Genomic DNA, 19,663 nt, shown 5'->3' with positions numbered 1-19,663 from the left:
TTTGAAAGGCAAAAAGTTCTAATTTCAAAAACAGGTCAAACTACTAATGAGGTTCAATTAAATTCAACTGGTTGATACTTAATAACTAAATATGGTAAGTTTTTTAAGAGTAGTAATTTTTAAGTAAAATACTTGTTTCAACTTTTTTTGAGAAATATTTTGTAAATTCAAAATTTATATTCAAATATTCTGTCATCTGCAATGCAATAGTGTAACAAGCAAAAGAAAAAAAAGGGTACACAGATATGTTTCCATAGACTCTTCATTTGATTTTTGATCTACCCAAATCATTAATTTACTGAAAAATATTTGCTACTCTTTTCAATTTGGAAAAGGAGATTTAAATCTGTGTAGTGCTTCATATTATTTTCATCAGTGAAGGGAGCTTCTAATGCGGAAACTCCAAACACCTACACAGATAAGCAACTGTTCAATAATTCGAAGTCTAGGATAGATACTAAGAAGTAACCCACTCTTAGTCATTTGTTTGTTACACACATTCACTACATTCAGACACAAACACAGACACACAATCTAAACTGTTTTCTTCCATTTCAGAGTCTAAGGAAAGTTGTAGAGGGTACCAGATGGCTGGGAGTTAATCTTAGGTCTTTCTGGTTTTAAGGCAAGTTATCTAACCATTATACCACACCACAAACATCTATTTTTTGGTTTTAAGGCAAGTTATCTAACCATTATACCACACCACAAACATCTATTTTTTATAGCTTTAAAAAGATTTCAAGAACACTGGAATTTAAACATAAGTTTGCAAAGGATCCTTTTATTTGTTTTCTCTTCTTTTTGTGCAGGTTAACCTTGAGCTTTACAACTGTTATTACCTAATCCTTAATAGTACTTCAATACAGATGATATATAGAATATTTTGATTTCAAATCTCCAGCTGATGCTTAATGTCACTTCAACTGTTTAATTTTTAATGTTTCTCTGTATAAGTAGCTAAAGATCTTTCTTATTAATATGAAGCACTACACAGATTTAAATCTCCTTTTCCAAACTGAAAACAGTAGCAAATATTTTTCAGTAAGGATTACCCTTTTGAACCTATTTAAATTTAAACCATTAGATTGTGAGCATATTGATGAAAGGGACTATCTTTTGCCTTTCTTTATCCCCATAGTTTAGTCCAGTGCCTGACACATTAAGAGGCACTAAATAAATTCTTACTGACTTAACAGGGAATAATTTGGGGGTTAGTCTCTCAAATAACAATGATAAAAATTGATTAAATTCCTATAATCAAGACTTAAAAATTTAAGGTGAATATGTAACACCAGAAACAAAAATTTAAAAATATTTTAAAGTTTGATAAGCTATATTAATTTTTCTACTATAATCCCAATCATATGAACTGTAAAAATCACGTCAAACTTTTAAAACCTTTAAACTACTTACTGTATAGTATTTTCTACAAAATAGATGATTATATTCATTTACTTTCTGTGATAAGTTGACACAAAAACTAGTTATTTTAAGGATCCTAGACATTGAAAGGATTCGTAAGAGAAGACAACATTTTGAAAAGATCTATTTTACACAATTATAAATGACATTTTAAGAAACCACTGAATCTATTGATTTCTGCAACAGAGATCATGAAGCTTATTATATTACCAAGTCTACAAGATTATGTTGCAGAACAGGTTCAGATCTACAAGGATACAGGAAGTTTCTTCAATATGGAAGTTCATATAAAAATGAAATCTCAATTTTAAGTCCTATTCTTAAGGAAAAGGCAACATACAAGTGAAAAAATAAATAAACCTGCATAAGGTTATCAGATGCCAAATGTAAATTTCTAGTTATTGAATCTCTTGATTTTTCTCTCAAACATCTTTTACTTTTTATTCAGTTTTTTTCTTTCAGCTAAAGACTCACAATTGTTCTGTTTCAAGAAACTGTATCTTGAATTGTTCCTCCTTTCTTCCTAGACATTCAAAAAGGGAAAAGTCATTCTTTTTTAACATCTCCATTTTAATTCAATTTAACAACTGCATATAAATAATCAGGGTTCCCTCTGCTATTTCAGGTTCAAATGTCATAAATTAGGAATGGTGAATCTGAATTCTGGTCACTTTAAGCATATGTATCATTAGATCTTGAGAGTCCACATATATATAGTAGACAGAAAACAAGCCTCTGAGATAGGAAAACCCAAGTTTAGGTTAAGTTTCTGACATGTAATGGCTGTGATCCTGGGCAATGTATCTAAGCTAACTGTACCTCACCTCTAAGCCTAAGGATTTCAGAACTGAAATTTTCTCACATGGAGTTCTCTATTATATTAAAATCACAGATTTCTCAACCACCCATCCAAAAAGGCCATTAGGTCATTCAAGCAGCACTGTAGACTTTCAATATTTTATGTAATGCATTAATGGAAAATTAATTTTCAAAGATTTTAATATTGTTTTAAAAATACATCATCAGTCTCAGTAGTTTTATCTTTTCCTCATACACTGTTATCTCTAAGATGAAATATATAAAACTAAGAAGTAATACTAAACTAATAGCCTTTAAAACAAAGTATGTGGGATTAAATATGAAGTATTGAAAAACTGATACCTATTTCATAACATGAAAAATATAAATTTCTGAAATATTTCATAATGATGAAATGAAATCAAACTATTTTCACCAACCTTAGAATTCTCTCTCACTTTAATAACTAACACGATTTGATCTCACAGTCCACAAAGTAAAATTTCCCAAATGAATAAAGTCTTGAAATAATCCAATCCCAAAATAATATTTAAAATTATAAACAATTACTATTATTCAATCGCAATTAAGATTTAAAAGTGACTTATCTTAAACTAAGGACAGTAACCTACCAACACTCTAATTTTGAATCTTAATCAGCCTTTATGTTTCACCATTTACTGAACAGATGATGAGACATGGAAGTAATAATACAATAACAACAACAACTAGCAATTTGCTCTGCTTTAAGGTTGACAAAGTACATATGTTAACTCATTTGTTTCTCACATCATCCCTTTATGGTAGGTGCTCTTAGTATTATATTTAACAGGTGGGAAAACTGAGGAACAGAGAGAGATTAAGCAAATTACCCAAGGTCATAAACTAGTGTGTGAAGCAGGATTAAACTTCAAGTTTTTAGACTTCCTATATCCATCATGATGTGGCTTCCTGTTTTGTAGCTTTGTGACCCTGACCATCCAGCAAATCCTTTAGCAGGGGTGGGCATGTGGCCCACAAATCATTTGGTCTGGCATTGTCACAGTAGTCACAGGCAGGATTATAAATTCAATAAATCCAGGAACTTTTTAGGGTAAATTAATTAAATGTCTGACCAAATATAGTGGGTTAATTTTTAAAGTGATAATTTGGTGTGGCCCGCGAATGATGTTATAAATTTCCAAATGGCCCTTGGCAGAAAAAAAGCTTTCCCCACCCCAGTAAGTCATAGTTTTTTCATCCGTAAATTGGGGATAATATTTACACCACCTATCTCGTAATTTTGAGGAAAAGTGGCATGAAAATTTTAAAGTATCTAAAATAAAAGGGATCTTTTGTTGCTTTCTATATTTACTCTCATAGTACTAAGAAAATCTACTTCAGAAAAGACTCTGGGAGGAAAACATGCAAAAAAATCAACAGATCTTTAAAACTGAATATGTATGAATATATAGTGTACATGGTGTTGGTTAAGTGACCTTTTTATTCACTTTTAAAAATATATACATTAGGGAAAGTACAAAGGTTATCCAAAAATACTCAAAAGTATCATCAAAAACAATACCTCAGTGACCATACTTTAAATCCAGTCCATTTAGCTTAAAAGTGATCAGATACCTGTTTCTGACAACCTGTTTCAAGAAATGTTCTGGATAGGCTTTACCCACCTTTTGCCTATACATGAATAGTCAAACCTAAACTTTTGTTATTGCTGTTCAGTCCAATCAATCATGTCCAAATTGCTGTGACCCCACTTGGGGTTTTCTTATCAAAGATACTGGAATGGTTTATCATTGCCTTCTCCCATTCATTTTTATAGATGAGGAAACTGAGATTAACAGTTTTAAGAGACTTGTCCAGGATCACATAGCTATTAAGTATCTGAGCACGTATTTGAATCAAGAAGATGAGTCTTTCTGACTCTAGGTCTGGCATTCTGTGCCACCTAGCTGCCCTATTCTCAATATTTTTAGTTGAGTAATTAATTTGCAATGTTTAAAGGAGCAGGTCTAGGAAAAGGTCTCACGGCACAATAAACTTTTTCCTGTCAGAACAGAATTATTTTCCAAAGCCCCAATCCTTACTCCACACTCACTAACCTTTCCTTCTCGCCAGTTCAATATAGTTTGTCAAAAATATGATAACTAACTTTACGTCCATGTTTCACCTGTTAAACTGAAACATATATGTAAATTACCTTTTGCTTTATTAGAAAGCAAAAGATGAATACACTATGTACTTTATTTCAATACTGTTATTATAAGCACACTATCCAGTTCCATCTTCAGATAAATATTTGGTATGAGAAAACATCAAATCAAGTAAGCAAGCTGTAAAAAAAATTTTTTTAAGAACTTAGTAGCACATTTTACAATTATGTGAGTTTTCAAATAGTCCTTAAACTTCTATAAAAGGGAAAAAAGATTAGCAAGTTAATTAGACTGAAAAGGATCATTTTAAAGAAAATAATCAGATATTAATGTGATTACTAAAGCTTTTAAAAACAATAATTTTCTAGGTAAGACATCCAATTTTAATCATATATATGCTTGAGATTATGTGCATATTTTTAATAATTATTCTTCCAAAATACTGGATCATAAACCCCCTTATAAACTTAATAAATTATCACAAATATAATCATGAAAATGGCAAAAACAAATCATCCTTGAGAGAATACTTGAAAAATACATTTTGATATGTCAATTCTGAATTTTCTTTTTTTTATTCGAATATCTCATTTCTTCTACATACAAAAATGAAAAACAAAGTGGGGAGGTGATGAAAGCAAAGTAAATCTATGAAAAAATGGGTAAATGTATCAGATTAATAGAAACCAAGTCACCCAAAGCACATTTCCATTTTTGAATCATCACAGGAAGAGGAGCAAATAACCAAGACCATATTTCAGCTAGGCAATATAATCAGTTTTATTTTTCACTACAAGTTAATACCTAACTAGCACCCTATCTTCTGTCCTATAATATTTCAAGTCAAGTGATAAAAATGCTATTTTTGAAATATCTTTTTTGTCTTTGTCTTGAAAAACAAAACATCATTATACATGAAGGAAATTAGCTCAAGGGTTTACTCAATACTATTTTTTAAAAAAGCAGGGGGAAGGGGAAGAAAGAAACTAATTGTTCTAATATTTTATGGTTCTCTATACTGAAGAATGGTTTACATCAACATATCAAGTAAAATTATATCAAGTTAAATTTATAATGTGGTTATCATAGTAATTTTTCCTAAATACTACATTCAAAATATTTTGCCTGTATCTAGACCTTAGTTTCCTCATGTGTAAGAGCATGTGTTGAACTAAGTTACTCATAATCTCCTTTTCCTGTAAATTGTATGATTCTTAAGAAATGATAAATGCCTTTAAATAGAAAGTTGCTCTAATAAGTGTTTATAGATCATTAATTACTTCACAGGCAACATGGCAGAAAAATTTAAACTACTAAGGCACTGCCAATTAAATATACATAAAATATCTCTGAACTAAAGAATTTAATGAGAACATGACTCAATTTAAAAAAATTAAAGTTTTACCCAACTTTACAACTATCTGTCTATATCTATCTATCTATCTATCTATCTATCTATCTATCTATCTATCTATCTAAAATGTTTAAGAAATTTAAGCATCCCTTTCATAATAGATTGTATTCTAAGTTATAATTACTAAGTGGTCTAACAAAAAATGCAATTTATAGTCCAGAGGACACAGGAGATGTCAATAAATACTGGTAAGCAATAATGGACAAGTTCAAAGATACATGTTTACCACTGAATTTATTATATATATATATATATATATATATATATATATATATATATATATATATATAATAACTCTTGTTGTGTGACTTTTAAAGTATAGTCTCCAGAGTCAAAGATTAAAAGTTACTTGCTGAAATAAGTCAAATATTTAAATACTGAATATAAAACACAAATTTCTTCAGTTCTCAGACTCCAGTTACTCATATGGATATGTTAATACACTTATTAAAAAAATTTATTAGTAATCCAGAAAAAGTAAATTTCCCTCTTCCCTGTTTCTTCCTCTGTCATATAAGCTGGTTTGATTCAATGACAAAAAAAGGAGCTTTCCAAGTTCTAAATTCATGATTTATAATTCTATGTTATTTATTGTGTACCAAGAAGCTGTGTGTTAAATCCCACATGAAAATTAAAAGTCACAGAATCCTTTTCAAAATTATGTGTTATGTAAATACTGAATCATATATGGAGCTAGGAGAATTTAGTTAGAAGACTACACAAATTTTAAGTGGTTTCAAATTTTAATCCATTTCCTAAAAGTTATCAAGTCTCATAAGAAAAAAAATCCTGAATCTAGAAATATTCATGCCAGCAAAATTATCCAGTTTTCAAGAGATTTAAAGTGAAATTATTTGAGAAATAGAAGTTAATATGAAAAGAACAAAAGACAAATGTGAGAATAAGGGAAAACAAAAACAACTGGTAAAAATACAAAAAGCAAAAAAATATAGCAAGACCCTCAGGGCCCTTCAGAAGAGGAAAAAAAAAGGACTGTGAATTCGATGGAGAAAACTTTTTAAAAAGAAGCTATGTTGCAATCTTTTTTTTAAAAGTTGAATTTTATTGGGGAGGGAGGTAAAATGTGAATCGCAATGGAAAAGAGTTGAATTTCAGATATAACTATAAAAAGCTATAAACTTGGGAAAAACTTAGGTATACAGCAGAAGAAATGCATCAACTTGTATGAATAACCAGAGGTGAGAGAAAGTTAAACAAGTACTATATATCTTAATTAGAATATAGAATATAAAGTTCAGAGCTGTTACAGTAGTATCCTATGAATTATGAAAAGTTTGATAATCAATATTCTTGATAAATTGAAACAACAAGCCCAAACAACACTTAACAACATAGAAGACTAGGTTCAGATAAATGCCACAAAAAAAAAAAAAAACCCTACAAAATCAAACAAGACCAAGGACAAAAAAATAAGAAAAATGAAAATGGCTTTTGACAATCAAATTTATTTAAATAACAGCTAAGTAGTCTAAATTAATCCAACAATTCAACTAATATCCACCAAGTCATTAATATCAACCTTCTTTAAATGAGACTGATTAGTTCAACTCAAGTTATGGAATCAATTGATAACATTAAAGAAATATCAATTCAAAAGTTTTAAAACTAGACAACTTAGATAATAAAGCTGATAATAACAACAAATTCAACCTTTAAAGAAACCAGACCAACAAACTACTCCCTAAAATTTCTGGAAGAAATTACTGTCAGGTGACAACACTAAATTCAAAAGGATATATCAACTTGAACTTCTTCCAAAATCTACCAGAAATTAGATTATATGATCTTCCTTACTACTGAATCAAGGAATATACACAGGGATATTTTTTCCACTAGACTTTCGAACAATATCTAAAAATAAGTATTAGTAAAATTTGTTATCAGATATAGGTATGCAAAATGCCCATTAATTTTAGAATTGACTATTCCAAAATTGAGTGGTGTCTCAACCATTTGCACAATCTAAAGATGTTAATTCCTTAAGTTCTTAAAATTAAGAGCTAGTTCATTAAAAAGAATGGTTACCAAGTCTAATTTCTGTTCAATTTATGTTCTACTGAGCTACAACATCAAAATTTTAGAGAGGAACATATAGCACTTTTCTTCATGTTTTCGGAAAGAAGTATCAATGATTTCACATAGCCATATTAAAAAAAATCTCCATTTGGAAGATTAGAAGAGATGTGTGTGTGTGTGTGTGTGTGTGTGTGTGTGTGTGTGTGTGTGTGTGTGTGTAAATTTTATGGAAAAAAACCTTCAAAACTGATTTATGATTATTGTATTAATGAGTATAGTTTTCATTCTGTGGCAAACCTTATAGTATAATAACACTTGAATGTATAAGCAACTTGGTACTACTGAAATCAGAAAATAGTTACTTCTAAAGTCTTCAAGATATTTGATAGCATAAAGAAGTATATAATGCTGCTCTATTATATAAAAATTGAGCTCCAAAAAACAAAAAAAATCACTGCATACCAGAAAAAGGGACCAATGTGTAATGAAATAGTAAAGAAAACTACTAAAACCTTAATTTACCAATAAAGAAACTGGTAACGATAAAATAAGGTGATTGAGAATTTTTCATACCAATCTTACCTGTGTCATTTTGTTCTTAAAAAACTCAAGATATTGATTTCAATTTTCATCTGATCCTGTCAACGATGCCATGACAGGCCCTGCAGGAAGCAGCAAAAGATCAATGATGGAGTGTAGATTTCTCAAAACCAGAATCTATCACAGGAAAGGGTATCCACACAGTTGTTTAAAAATACTATTAAAAATCCTACAAAGTCTGCATTGTCAAACTATTTATTTTAGGTGGTTCTTTTGTCCTTTAATAGGTTTATTCACTGTATTCATGAAATGCCAATAAGTAAAGGTAACAGGCAACTATGTAATATTTCTGAATGCCAATTTTAGGTGACTGACAGATCCCTAAGTCAGAAGAAATCCTTAGAGAAAAGTAAGCCATTAATTTCAACAATAGGTAACATTAACAACAAAATATTTTTAAAATTAAATTGGAGAATGTAATCAATATTTTGGAGAGCTAAAAGATGGGACACTAATTTTCACTACTTCTTAGTCAGAGATGTTTAGTTTCATGTCATCCCTTTATGCATTACAAGAGACAAAGTTTTCACTTTATGAAACTAATTAAAATACTTTCTTCCAAATTAAATTTTCTTTTATGTCTAGTAATACTAATAAAACCTTCAGGAAAAAAAATTAAGCTTCCCAGTCATTCAAAAAAAAATCTACATTTAGAAGCCAACTTTGATTTATAATTCAATAACTGATGATACAATAGCAAATTAGTAATGTTAATAGAATTTAAGAGAGTCAAGTGTTTATTAAACACCCTATTCATCTAAAGTAAAACCTAATTATCTAAAATTAAGATGACCAACTTCTCAAATCTAGTATGAAATTCATATTTACCTTATGAATTTAAAAGGAAATGAAATGTACATTGACATGAAGCCTAGATATCCAGATCTGGAAGCAGAACTCAAACACTCCTAACAACACTCAGTGTAGCCACACAAATATGATTCAAGAAAATAAAAGGTTAAGGTGCAAAGTACTTCCATTAGATTCAAGAGGGGCCAAAAAAAAAAAAGCCCAAGCTAATCTCTGAGACAATAGTGTTTCCTAGACTTTTTTTTTTAATTTGGAAAATTAAATTTGGGTTTTATTTGTTAAACAAAACTGTGATCAAACATGAAGTTTAAAAGTTTATATCATATTTCATGTACCACAATTGTCAAATGTGCAAGAACATAAAATACCTGGCAAATTTTAGTGCCATGATAAATCACATTCATCAAAAAGTACAAGTGTTTTAGTGATAGCAAAAAAGGATCATTTTAAGCTGAACTGTTCACTTATTAAGATTAATTTAAGATTATTTTCCCCAATGAACTTATTTCTATTTACTACAAATTTTTATTTCAATGGTTTCTATGCTGCAATATGTTTTTTATCCCCTCCATAAGACAATACTTTTTAATTACTTTTGACAAATTCCTCCCTTTAGGCTACAGATTTTAAAATTAATTGCCCTTTTAGATACAAATATGTGGATGTGTCTGTTATATATCTATATGTGTGTGTGTGTGTGTGTGTGTGTGTGTGTGTGTGTGTGTGTGAGAGAGAGAGAGAGAGAGAGAGAGAGAGAGAGAGAGAGAGAGAGAGAGAAAGATCAGGAGAGAGAAACTTTACTGACATCAGCATCAAAAAGAATTGGAAAAGGTGTCCTCTCCATTTCTGGTGTGTAGAGTCTGATACCATGACGCCGTGGCCTCTGAGGGTCAGATTAATTAAGCTTCAGAGCAGCTGCAATGCAACGTGAGAAGCACGCTGCCACAGTTCTCACCAGTCCAGCCCAATTACCTGTAGTATTTCAGCACTGGACGAGTGACAACCACCCCTCTTCTACAAAGTCACTTGTTCCCACTGGTCTACTGATAAATGTTAGAACAAACTAACCTCTTTTTGAGAAGGGCTGCATAGCTGAGTGCACCTGCTGCAGGCTGCAATGATGAGTCCCAGAGAGATGTTTGTCAGTCAGATCTCTGCAGATGTTGTTTAACTTTATGCTAGAGCTGTATCCAAAGATGGAAATGAGATGGCAATCAGGCACAAACCTCCCACCCCATCCCCCAGTTCTATTTCTAAAAGCTGCACTAACTCATAAAAGTTGTGCTTTTACCAACATTACTATAGTAGATTGAAAAAAAAAAAAAAAGAAACCCTAAGACTGATCAGTGTTTAGGAGAAGAAATAGTTTTATAACCTTTATGAAAAAATTCATTTTTTTAAACAAGGGAATGAACTTTAATTAGTTGACTACATTGTATAAAATGTTTTAAATGTCCCCTTCTTTAAACTTACAATGGAAAGAAGCCGTCTATAGTGTCTTGTTTTCTGTTGTGCCTTTAATACCACATAGCCCCTAACAGATTTCCAAGTTTTTCCTCCAACTTATTTAATATAGTATACCTAGAGTATTTGCAAATTAACTTTCACTAATCCTTTCTAAAATTCTCTTTGAAATGCATAACAGTGTTGTGTAGCGTGTTTCCTTTTAACAGGCTCATTAACTTTTACAAATGAAAATAATTCCACAAAACTTCAAAAACTTTTTTAAAAAACCCACTGAAAATGCTAATTTGCCACAAAATATAAATATCATAAATGTTTCCATCATGAATATTGTAAACATTGATTTTTTTATTGCAATATATTCTCAATTTAGTAATCATAACAAGACAGTAAGAACCAAAAGGAAAGCAAATATGATCTTAAGATTTTATTTTATTACAATTATATCTTCTGGTGGTCATATTACATTATCAATCAATAATGTATGAATAAAATGCATTCAAGAATTCATATTAATAGCCTTAGCACAATTGTTAATAGATGCCATGTTTTCTAGAAGTAGCAATGATCTGCCATTGGTTAAGTCCTTTATAAAATGATGTAGTTCAAAATCTCAAGGTAACAAAAAAAAGGTTAAGTATTCAATAAAGAATAAAAATAATCAAAACGAAGATATTTTCCAAGAGTAATTCAAATATGATTAAATTGTCTTTGAATGAAAAAAAATGGCAGTTAATCATTGCTTCTCCACTTTCCTCCCTCCCACCGCAATCAACTAAATCACAATGTAACTGACAGCTGTCCTACTACTGAGAATACACTCTATAAGCAATAATGTTGGGCTTTAGAGTTTTTCCCTGGCCTTTTAATTGTTGTAACTAGTGTGATTCTAGTTACCTAAATGCTTTTGTTAGAAAACATACACAATGCTTTTAAGTTTGCCTTTCAACAAATATTTTTAACATCCTTTAGGAAACTAATGATAAAAAAAAATTGGGAAACTGCACTATTCAATTTATGTTTTATTTTAAATTTAACAATGCAGGGATCTTTCAACAAATATAAAAGAAGCAGGAACTGGTCTTTGTCATAGTCACACTAGTCTTTTAATCTCTTAAAAGCAGCATGTAATCTAACATGTAATCATCAAAATCAAAACTTGGCTACTAAGTTTTCTCTAACCACCATCCTTCTTCCCCACTCCACCCCCCCCAAAAAAAGCTTTATGAAGTAGGAGTGGGATGCTGAACACACCAAAAGTAAATATTCTAATTCTTATTTGTACTTTGTCATCAACTAAAACATGTATCACCTTTGTCATGACAAGAGTCACAAATCAATGATATAACAAAGCTAGAAGACCAAGAGAAATTAACTAAAAGAATGATTTATGAATATCATTTGAGAAAAAAAAATTTATTTGATACTCAATTCAACTACCAAATGATGAATAATAGGTTCAGGTCATATTGTTTTCCAAACCAATATAACTGTTGTCCAATATCTTTGGAGACTGGTATATAGGTTATCAAGAATATTCTTTCCTATTTGTAGGAAACATGTCTGAAGCATCATGCACAAACAAAAATTAAGCAGGAATAATAATACACATGTAAATAAAGTCCCTAAAATCTATGCAGCAGCATCCTTTCTATAATATGTTTCACAGATTATCCAGTAAGGTTTCCTAATATTAATCTAAATATTGATAGAGGTAAGGATTGCAAAAAATTCGCAAAAAAATTTAAACTCCTCCAGATTGTATAAACCTCAATTACCAAATTCTGATATATTACATAATTGAAGGTAATTGTTCATTTAAAATCCAGTGAGTTTCACAAAACAAGTTAGCTTTTACTGTAACAAATGACTTTGACATAACTGTATACAGAACACATGAAGAAATAATTTTGCACTGCTTTTAGTTAAAAAACTCAAATAATCCCTCAAAAACAAATGTTTCAATTCAACTTTTAAACAAGCTAGATAAAGTTATTTTATGGAAGAGTTTGAAGAAAAGCAAAATACAATATCCACTTGTAGTACCTGTTCCAAGTATCACATCAGAAAACATATATTCACAATTCCATACAACTTCACATTATATTATTTGATATATAGTATGTTTTATTTTTTATTTAAAATTTTAAGATACAATTTATAATGCAAAAATCTGATTTAGTAAATTCATATCAGTTTGGAAAGTCTTTTTTTTTTCAATTTTCCATTTCATACTTTCAGTGAAAGGATGTTCAGAAAGACAATGTGTTTTAGAAATTTTTAAAGAAATTGCTTAGGAAATAAAGGGAAACAAAAACACAGGACGCTTGTTTTTTTTTAACTTGCTTTTTTTTATTATTCTGGAGTGGGACATTATTTATAAAAATTATCTTGTATTGTCTTTTAGCTTCTCATATTTACTCCCAAAGGGCTTATCAATTTTTTTCTGTGGGGAAAAAAAAATAGAACTAAGCCTGGCAAAAGTATGTTACACCCTAAAGTAAAAATTAGCCTTTTACTGAAACAAAAAAAATAGACACAGAAAGATATAGATATTTGTTTCTGTTTTTACTATAAGAAATATGCTATTATTAGATTACATAATAAATGACATCTTTTCCCAAAATATAGTAAACTTTTCCAAACTGTTTTTGTCAGACTTAGTAATAAATTTTGATGCAAAAAATCAAACATATGCATCCTATCAATTAATAGTAATTAGATATAGGTGAATATAAAGGCAAACACACACACACACACACACATACACACACAAATATACACAGAAAGCACAAAATGGACTTCTAAATTATTGCATAATACTATGAAGGAATTCCTTCTGCCTCTGAAATGCATCACAGCTTTACATTTTAACTAGTCTGAAAAAAGGAGCAAGATTCCTATCACTAACATTACATGAATGAGGATTGGGTCAAACACAGAAGATGTTAGCTTGGATGAATATCAGGACTTCTGATAATTTCATAGGCTTGTGGACAAAGACAATAAAAAATCTGTCACGAGATAGATATATTTGTTAGATATATCCAAGTCACAATGTTAAGGAACTAATTAAAATTATACTTGAGCACAAAATGCACAAAGTTCCTTATAAGTTACAAGGCATTATACTTAAAAATGATTCAATAGCATATAACTTAGAAATGGTATTCCACCTGTTACAGGAAAAGTACAAGCTTTCTTTTATCCTGACGTTTCACTCATATTGGATTTGTTTACAATCACTGCAACACAAATAAATTTTAGTCCATCTCCTTCTGGTTTAATTTTTTAAGGATATTTTTGCTCTAGCTGAAAAATCTGCCTTACAACTATTTAAAAAAAAAGGAATTCCACTTAATCGGGGGGGGGGGGGGGGGGAGACACATGCAGCAGCAATGTAGAGTACCAAACAAAAGACCTAATCCTTGGTTGTACCCTTTCCAACCCACTGTAAATAAAGTATATTCAAATGAAAAGGCATTTAATTTACTATTTGGAATATCCTTCATAAACACCAATTTTCTGTAACATCCCTGCACATCTGATACCACCTCATGTATAATGCAAGGAAGCTATTTCATTTTCATCTATTGACAGTGAATTTAATTTACCATTGCAGCTCTTTTCCCAGAACTATTACGTTATTAATTCTGCAATCAGGCTCTTTTGAGTGCTTTTATTTCTACTATGAGTTTTCAAAATTCCACATTGATTCTTTCACCATAATATACCTTTCAAAATCTATGAGTATGAATATGTTAGCAAACTTTTCCTAATGCATAAAGAAAAGTTTCAGAGACAAGGAAAGGCATCTAGAAATCTACATGCTACTAAGCCCTAAACTTTACAGTAACTTCAGCTCTAATATAATAGTACATTTTTTGTTTCATAAATTTCATATGTTAACCCAAAATACGACAATTTACATGTGTAAATGGCAATTTTAACAAGACTGAACCTTCTTATCCAGAATAATGATCCACTTCTGTCTACCAAAAGAATTGGCTATGATAATGAAATACTCCAAACGTTCTGCTTACACTCATGCCAGCTGTCTTTGCTGTTATATAGAATTCAGTCATCTTACTGAATCTAGATCCCCGAAAGCAAAACAGCTTTGCCTTCCTACAGAAAAAAAAAATCGGCAATATTGGTCACCTCAGAACCAAAATTTCAACCTCTAGAGTGAAAAAAATACCATAATCAGATGGCTATTTCTAAATAAAATCATCAGAAAAGATACCACAACCAGTTGGCTATTTCTAAATAAAATCAGTCAAAAAATGTGTTACCTTGAAGAATTGTTAGAAAAATTAAATTCCATTTGTTAAATTACCAAGACAAGAGACAGATTTCAACACTTTAGATTGTACAAAATATGATTCTTCCACTCTACCCACCCCCCCCCCAAAAAAAAACTCAGGGAAAAAGCAAAAAAGAATTACATCCAAGAAATCTGCCATATTCATGCGAACTGTAGTTACCAAATCAAAATGTTCATTGATATTTTATGCAAATAGAGTAGGCATATAACATACATTTTGAAGATGAACTTCTTACATAATACTAAGGTATATTTTCCTTTCATAACTGTGATAAATACACATTATAAAAGAAACATCTTGAAGAGGCAACACTTGGTCCTTACTTCATTCTAGGGCCAGCAAACAAAACAATGAAGCCTTTAGAAGGTACATAATGGATTTAGAAGTAAATGGCCCACTCTCTAAGAAGCCCCCTCCCCTTTTTTTTTGAATTCACTCTAGTCAAATTGTCATCACAAAGATGTCTAAAAATTTTAGGACTCTCTTTCCTAAAACCAACTGTCAGAATTTCTGTCTTTAGATTCTAGATTTTTCTCCTCAATGAAGAATAAAATCTTAAAAACACACACACACATACACACGCACACACACACACACACACACACACACACCACACATACTTAAAAGAATAGTTATGATCTCAGCCTAAATCATTTTTTCTCATTTTAACAACAAGCAACATCAAATCAATTCTTGAAACAAAAACACAATAAACAGTGTTTGATTTCTTATTTGTTTTTATGCTTCCCATAGTATTCATGGGGAAGTCCTCTATGCAGAACATCATACAGGTAGATCTAGTCTATAACTCCTTGGGAATTCAAATAATGTGTTCATCATCATTGCACCTACCTGGGTAAAAATCTTTGGACTTAGACAGCTTGATGGTGGCTCCAGTTTCTTTTTGCAACTGAACAATTGTCTGTCCTCCCTTCCCAATTATAGATCCAGCAGCATAACTAGGTATGAGTACCTTTAGGAAATACTGGCCGTCTTCTGAAAAATGGAAAGACATGTACCCAGATTAATGTGATTTCTGAAACTTTCTATCTTCTTCCCCAAAGAGAACCAGTTAAAGCATTAGGCATACATTTATATACAACATGATTTAAAAAAAAAAAAAAAAACACCAACCAGTCATATACCAAAGAAGTTTTGGGGAACGAAATACATCTGTCATTGTACAGGATTTACTAGGTTTGAAGGTGGGCAAATAAAATCTAAACATATTTCGTCATTTTGTAATGCTGTAGAAACAGATGACTGAATTCCAGTTGTTATTCCAAATGTGGAATTGTTTCAGTTCTATCTGTGGTTACCATGGCAAAATAAAATGACCAATATAACAAAACTCCAGGGAATTTACATGGTTAGAAACTGTAACCTTACAGGAAAAAAAATAATATAAAATACATAACTACTGTAAGTAATGATGAACCACATTATCCTTTCCCAACATAAAATCAGCTAGTACTGCCAGTACCCTACTTTAAAAGGGTGCAAACGACTACCATACTACCAAGTAATCCACCCAAACCGCGGGGGTCCAGCCTTAAGAGTCAAGTAATCCTCCAAGTGTGGGTTTTAGATGGCAAACCTAAGTAATCCGAATGTATTCATTTAATACTTCCCAGCCTACTATGATCTCTTTTAAGCTCATTAATTAAAAGACTTTTAAGAATTCCTCCAAATGATCAAAAGCCTAAGTACTTTAAAAGTGACAGAACACCTAATGTCCCTCCCTACTCCAGCAAAGCTACTACAAAAATTGGTGAGATATGAAGGGGAGGGGAGGGGGAAGAGGGAGAGAAATTAGGTGATTTAAAAAAAAAAATGACTGCAACTTGGGAAACTTTCTCGTTTGTGGCAGGTGTGCGATCGTGCAGGGCAGGGTCCGGCCGAGCCCACGCGGCTCCAGCCACCCGCAGGTGCGCCGCGCAGGGATGAGCCCTTCCTTTGCTACTGGGGATGCTGGCGATGAATTCACCTCTGACTCGGGGCATTGTTAGCGCGACTCCAGCGCTACAACTCATCTCCCAGGAAACGCAGGGTGCCGACTGAGGAGGCGCCCACCCAGACACCCTCCTTCCCACCGCCCCCCATCCCCTACCCCCCCCAGGCAAATCAATGAGGCATTTACACCGACAAGATAAGTGCGGGCAACAGCGGCATGCAGTCATCTTTTTTTTTTCTTTTTCATTCAACTTGTGGCCCAAAGAAAAGAATGGGAAGAGATAATTTAAAAAAAAAAAAGTCTCCTCTTGCCCGCAGTCCTTTGCAACCCCTTTACAGAAATGCTATTAGTTTGGAGCCAACTGTTTAAAAAAAATAATAATAATAAAGGATGCATGCAAGCGCGCATCTGGGAGCCGCTGCCCCCTGGCAGAGGGTCGTGTCATCCCTCCCTGGGCAGACCCCACTCCCCTCCCCCGCCCGGCTCCCCTCCCCTTACCTAAGTATAGGACATTTAAAGGGTTACCCTCTCTACAGATTAAACAGAAAGATGGGTCTATTCGGAAAACGGTCGCCATTTTGATGAATGATAAACATAGAAATGGAAATGTTGGGGAAGGGGAGGAGGGGAGGGGGAGGAGAGGAGGGGGCAGGCCGGTGGGGAAGAGCTGGCAGGTAAGAGAGGCTGGTGGTGACCAAGCCTGGGAAGGAGAGAGAGGGAGAGGGAGGGAGGGAGGGAGGGAGAAGGGAGGGAGGGAGGGAGGGAGGAAGGAGGGAAGGGGCGGGCAAGCGGGGGGAGGGGATGGGGACGGGAGGCGGTGGAAGCTGATACCCACCGCCCGTATTGGTCCTCTTGGTGCTGCCGGCTTCGGGGGGGGGCTTCCAGCGGTCTTTTCCGGGAGTCCGGCGGGTCGAGGTCTATGGGAACCCCAGTGTGGGTCCCGTTCTGCTGGATGGGAGCTGCCGCCATCATGTTTGCTGTTGCCGCCGCCGCTCGGGGAGAACCTTCTCCCTTTTGTCCCGGCTTGTCTGATATTTTTTTTTTCTTTTCTTTTTTTTTTCCTGGTTCGGGGGAGGAGGGGGGGGGAGGAGGACGAGGAGGAAGAGGGGAGGATGTTGGGGTTGTTTTTTTTTTAATGACTGAGTTTTTGGTTTGGTTTGTTTGTTTTGTTTTAAGACCGGGGGTTTTCTTTCAGTCCTTCTTCTTCTTCTTCTTTTCTTCTTCTTCTTCTTCCTTCCTTCCTTCCTCTCCCCTCCCCTTTCCCTTTAATCGTCTCGGTTGAAATGTGTCTCTGGATAAAAAGAGGAGCGCGGGTCTGGCGTCCGCGGGGAGGGGAGGGCTCCGCTGCAGTGCAGAGTCGGGAGAAGGCAGGCGGTCCCGGGGACGGGAGGGCAGGGAGCAGGCAGAGCGGAGCGAGCGAGCGGAGAGAGTGAATGGGAGGCGGGCGGCGGAGGGCAGAGTGAGTGAGCGGGCGGCGGGGGACGGGGGGGTGGAGCGCGGAGGAGGGAGCGGGGCGAGAGTGAATGGGAGGGAGGGGGGGAGCGGGGGAGGCTGCCGGAGCGGGAGCCGGCCGGCGGGCGCGGGGCGAGGGATGGAGCGGCCGGCGCCGCCTCGCTGCGCCCTGCGTCGGGCGGGCTCTCTAGCGCCGGGCTCCTCGCTGCCGCCCGCTGCCGCCGCTGCCGCCGCCGGAGCGGGGTGTGCCGGAGCCTGGGCTGCTCGGCGCTGCTGCTGCCGCCGCTGCCGCCGCTGCCGCTGCTGCCGCCGCCGCCGCTCCGACTCTCTCATTATTTCTCTCCCGCTTGGGGGGGGGGGGGGAGGGGGAGGGGGAGGGAGGGAGGAGGGGGGGCGGGGGAGGGGGGGAGTTCGGAGACTCCCACACACTCGGCGCTCGGGTCCGCGCTTCTCAGCAGCGCCGCCGCCGCCGCCTCCCGGCCGGCGCTGCCTCAGCCCGAGGGAGTGCGCGCGCGCGTGTGTGAGTGCGTGTGAGCGCGCGAGTGTGCAGGGGCGGGGGCGCGGGCGAGAGGCCCCCGGCCCCGGCCACGCGGCTCACCCAAACCCCGACGGCTTGTCGCAGCCACCGAGGAGGCGCGGGCGAACGTGCTAGGCCCGGGGGGGGCGGGGACGGCCGCGCCGACCGGCGGCCCCGCCGGCCAATAGGAAGCGGGATGCCGAGAGCGCCGGTCGGCCGCCGCGCCAATCGCGACGCGCGGGTGACGAGAGGGCGGCGACGGGGGCGGGATGGGAAAGGCGAGGAGCGGCTTCGCGGCGTCCGAGCCCGCGGCCGCGGCCGGGCGGGCGGGCGCGAAGGGCGTTCGGGGGACCGGCGGCGGCGGCGCTCCGGGGAAGCCCTTGACCCAGTAGCAAGCACGAGCCGCCCCCCACCCCGCCGCGAGCGGACCGCAGCTTCCCGCCGAGCCCGGGAGCAGCCGGCCGCGCCGCGCCACAAAAAGCATCCTTACCTTGGGCGGCCGGGCGCCCTCGGACGCGGCGCCGCCCGGCGACGTGCAGGGCCATGTCCCCGGCGAGGGCCGCGGAGCTCAGCGCCCAAGGCGGCCGGCGCACGCGGAGCCCGGAGCCCGCCGCCGCCGCATGGAGGCCGCCGCCGCGGAGCAGCGCGCAGCCCGCTCGCTTCCCCACTGTAGCCTTCCTCCCCGTTTGCCTCGCACGTAAGAGACGATCAATA

General features: G+C 35.9%; 1 protein-coding gene across 1 annotated transcript in view; it reads right to left on the bottom strand.

Annotated features, from left to right (window-relative positions):
* NOVA1 (NOVA alternative splicing regulator 1) overlaps positions 1-17,952 on the bottom strand; it is a 159,063-nt gene extending 141,111 nt beyond the window's left edge. The window contains 3 exon segments of the mRNA XM_074235401.1: positions 15,879-16,022; positions 17,816-17,855; positions 17,857-17,952. Coding sequence (XP_074091502.1) covers positions 15,879-16,022; positions 17,816-17,855; positions 17,857-17,952 — 280 coding nt within the window.
* Positions 17,953-19,663: the final 1,711 nt, after the last annotated feature.

The sequence above is a fragment of the Macrotis lagotis genome, chromosome 4, assembly GCF_037893015.1.
Source record: "Macrotis lagotis isolate mMagLag1 chromosome 4, bilby.v1.9.chrom.fasta, whole genome shotgun sequence".
NCBI classification, from domain to species: Eukaryota; Metazoa; Chordata; class Mammalia; order Peramelemorphia; family Peramelidae; genus Macrotis; species Macrotis lagotis.
Note: the sequence above shows the minus strand (reverse complement) of the source record. Positions and strands in the feature narration are given on the sequence as shown.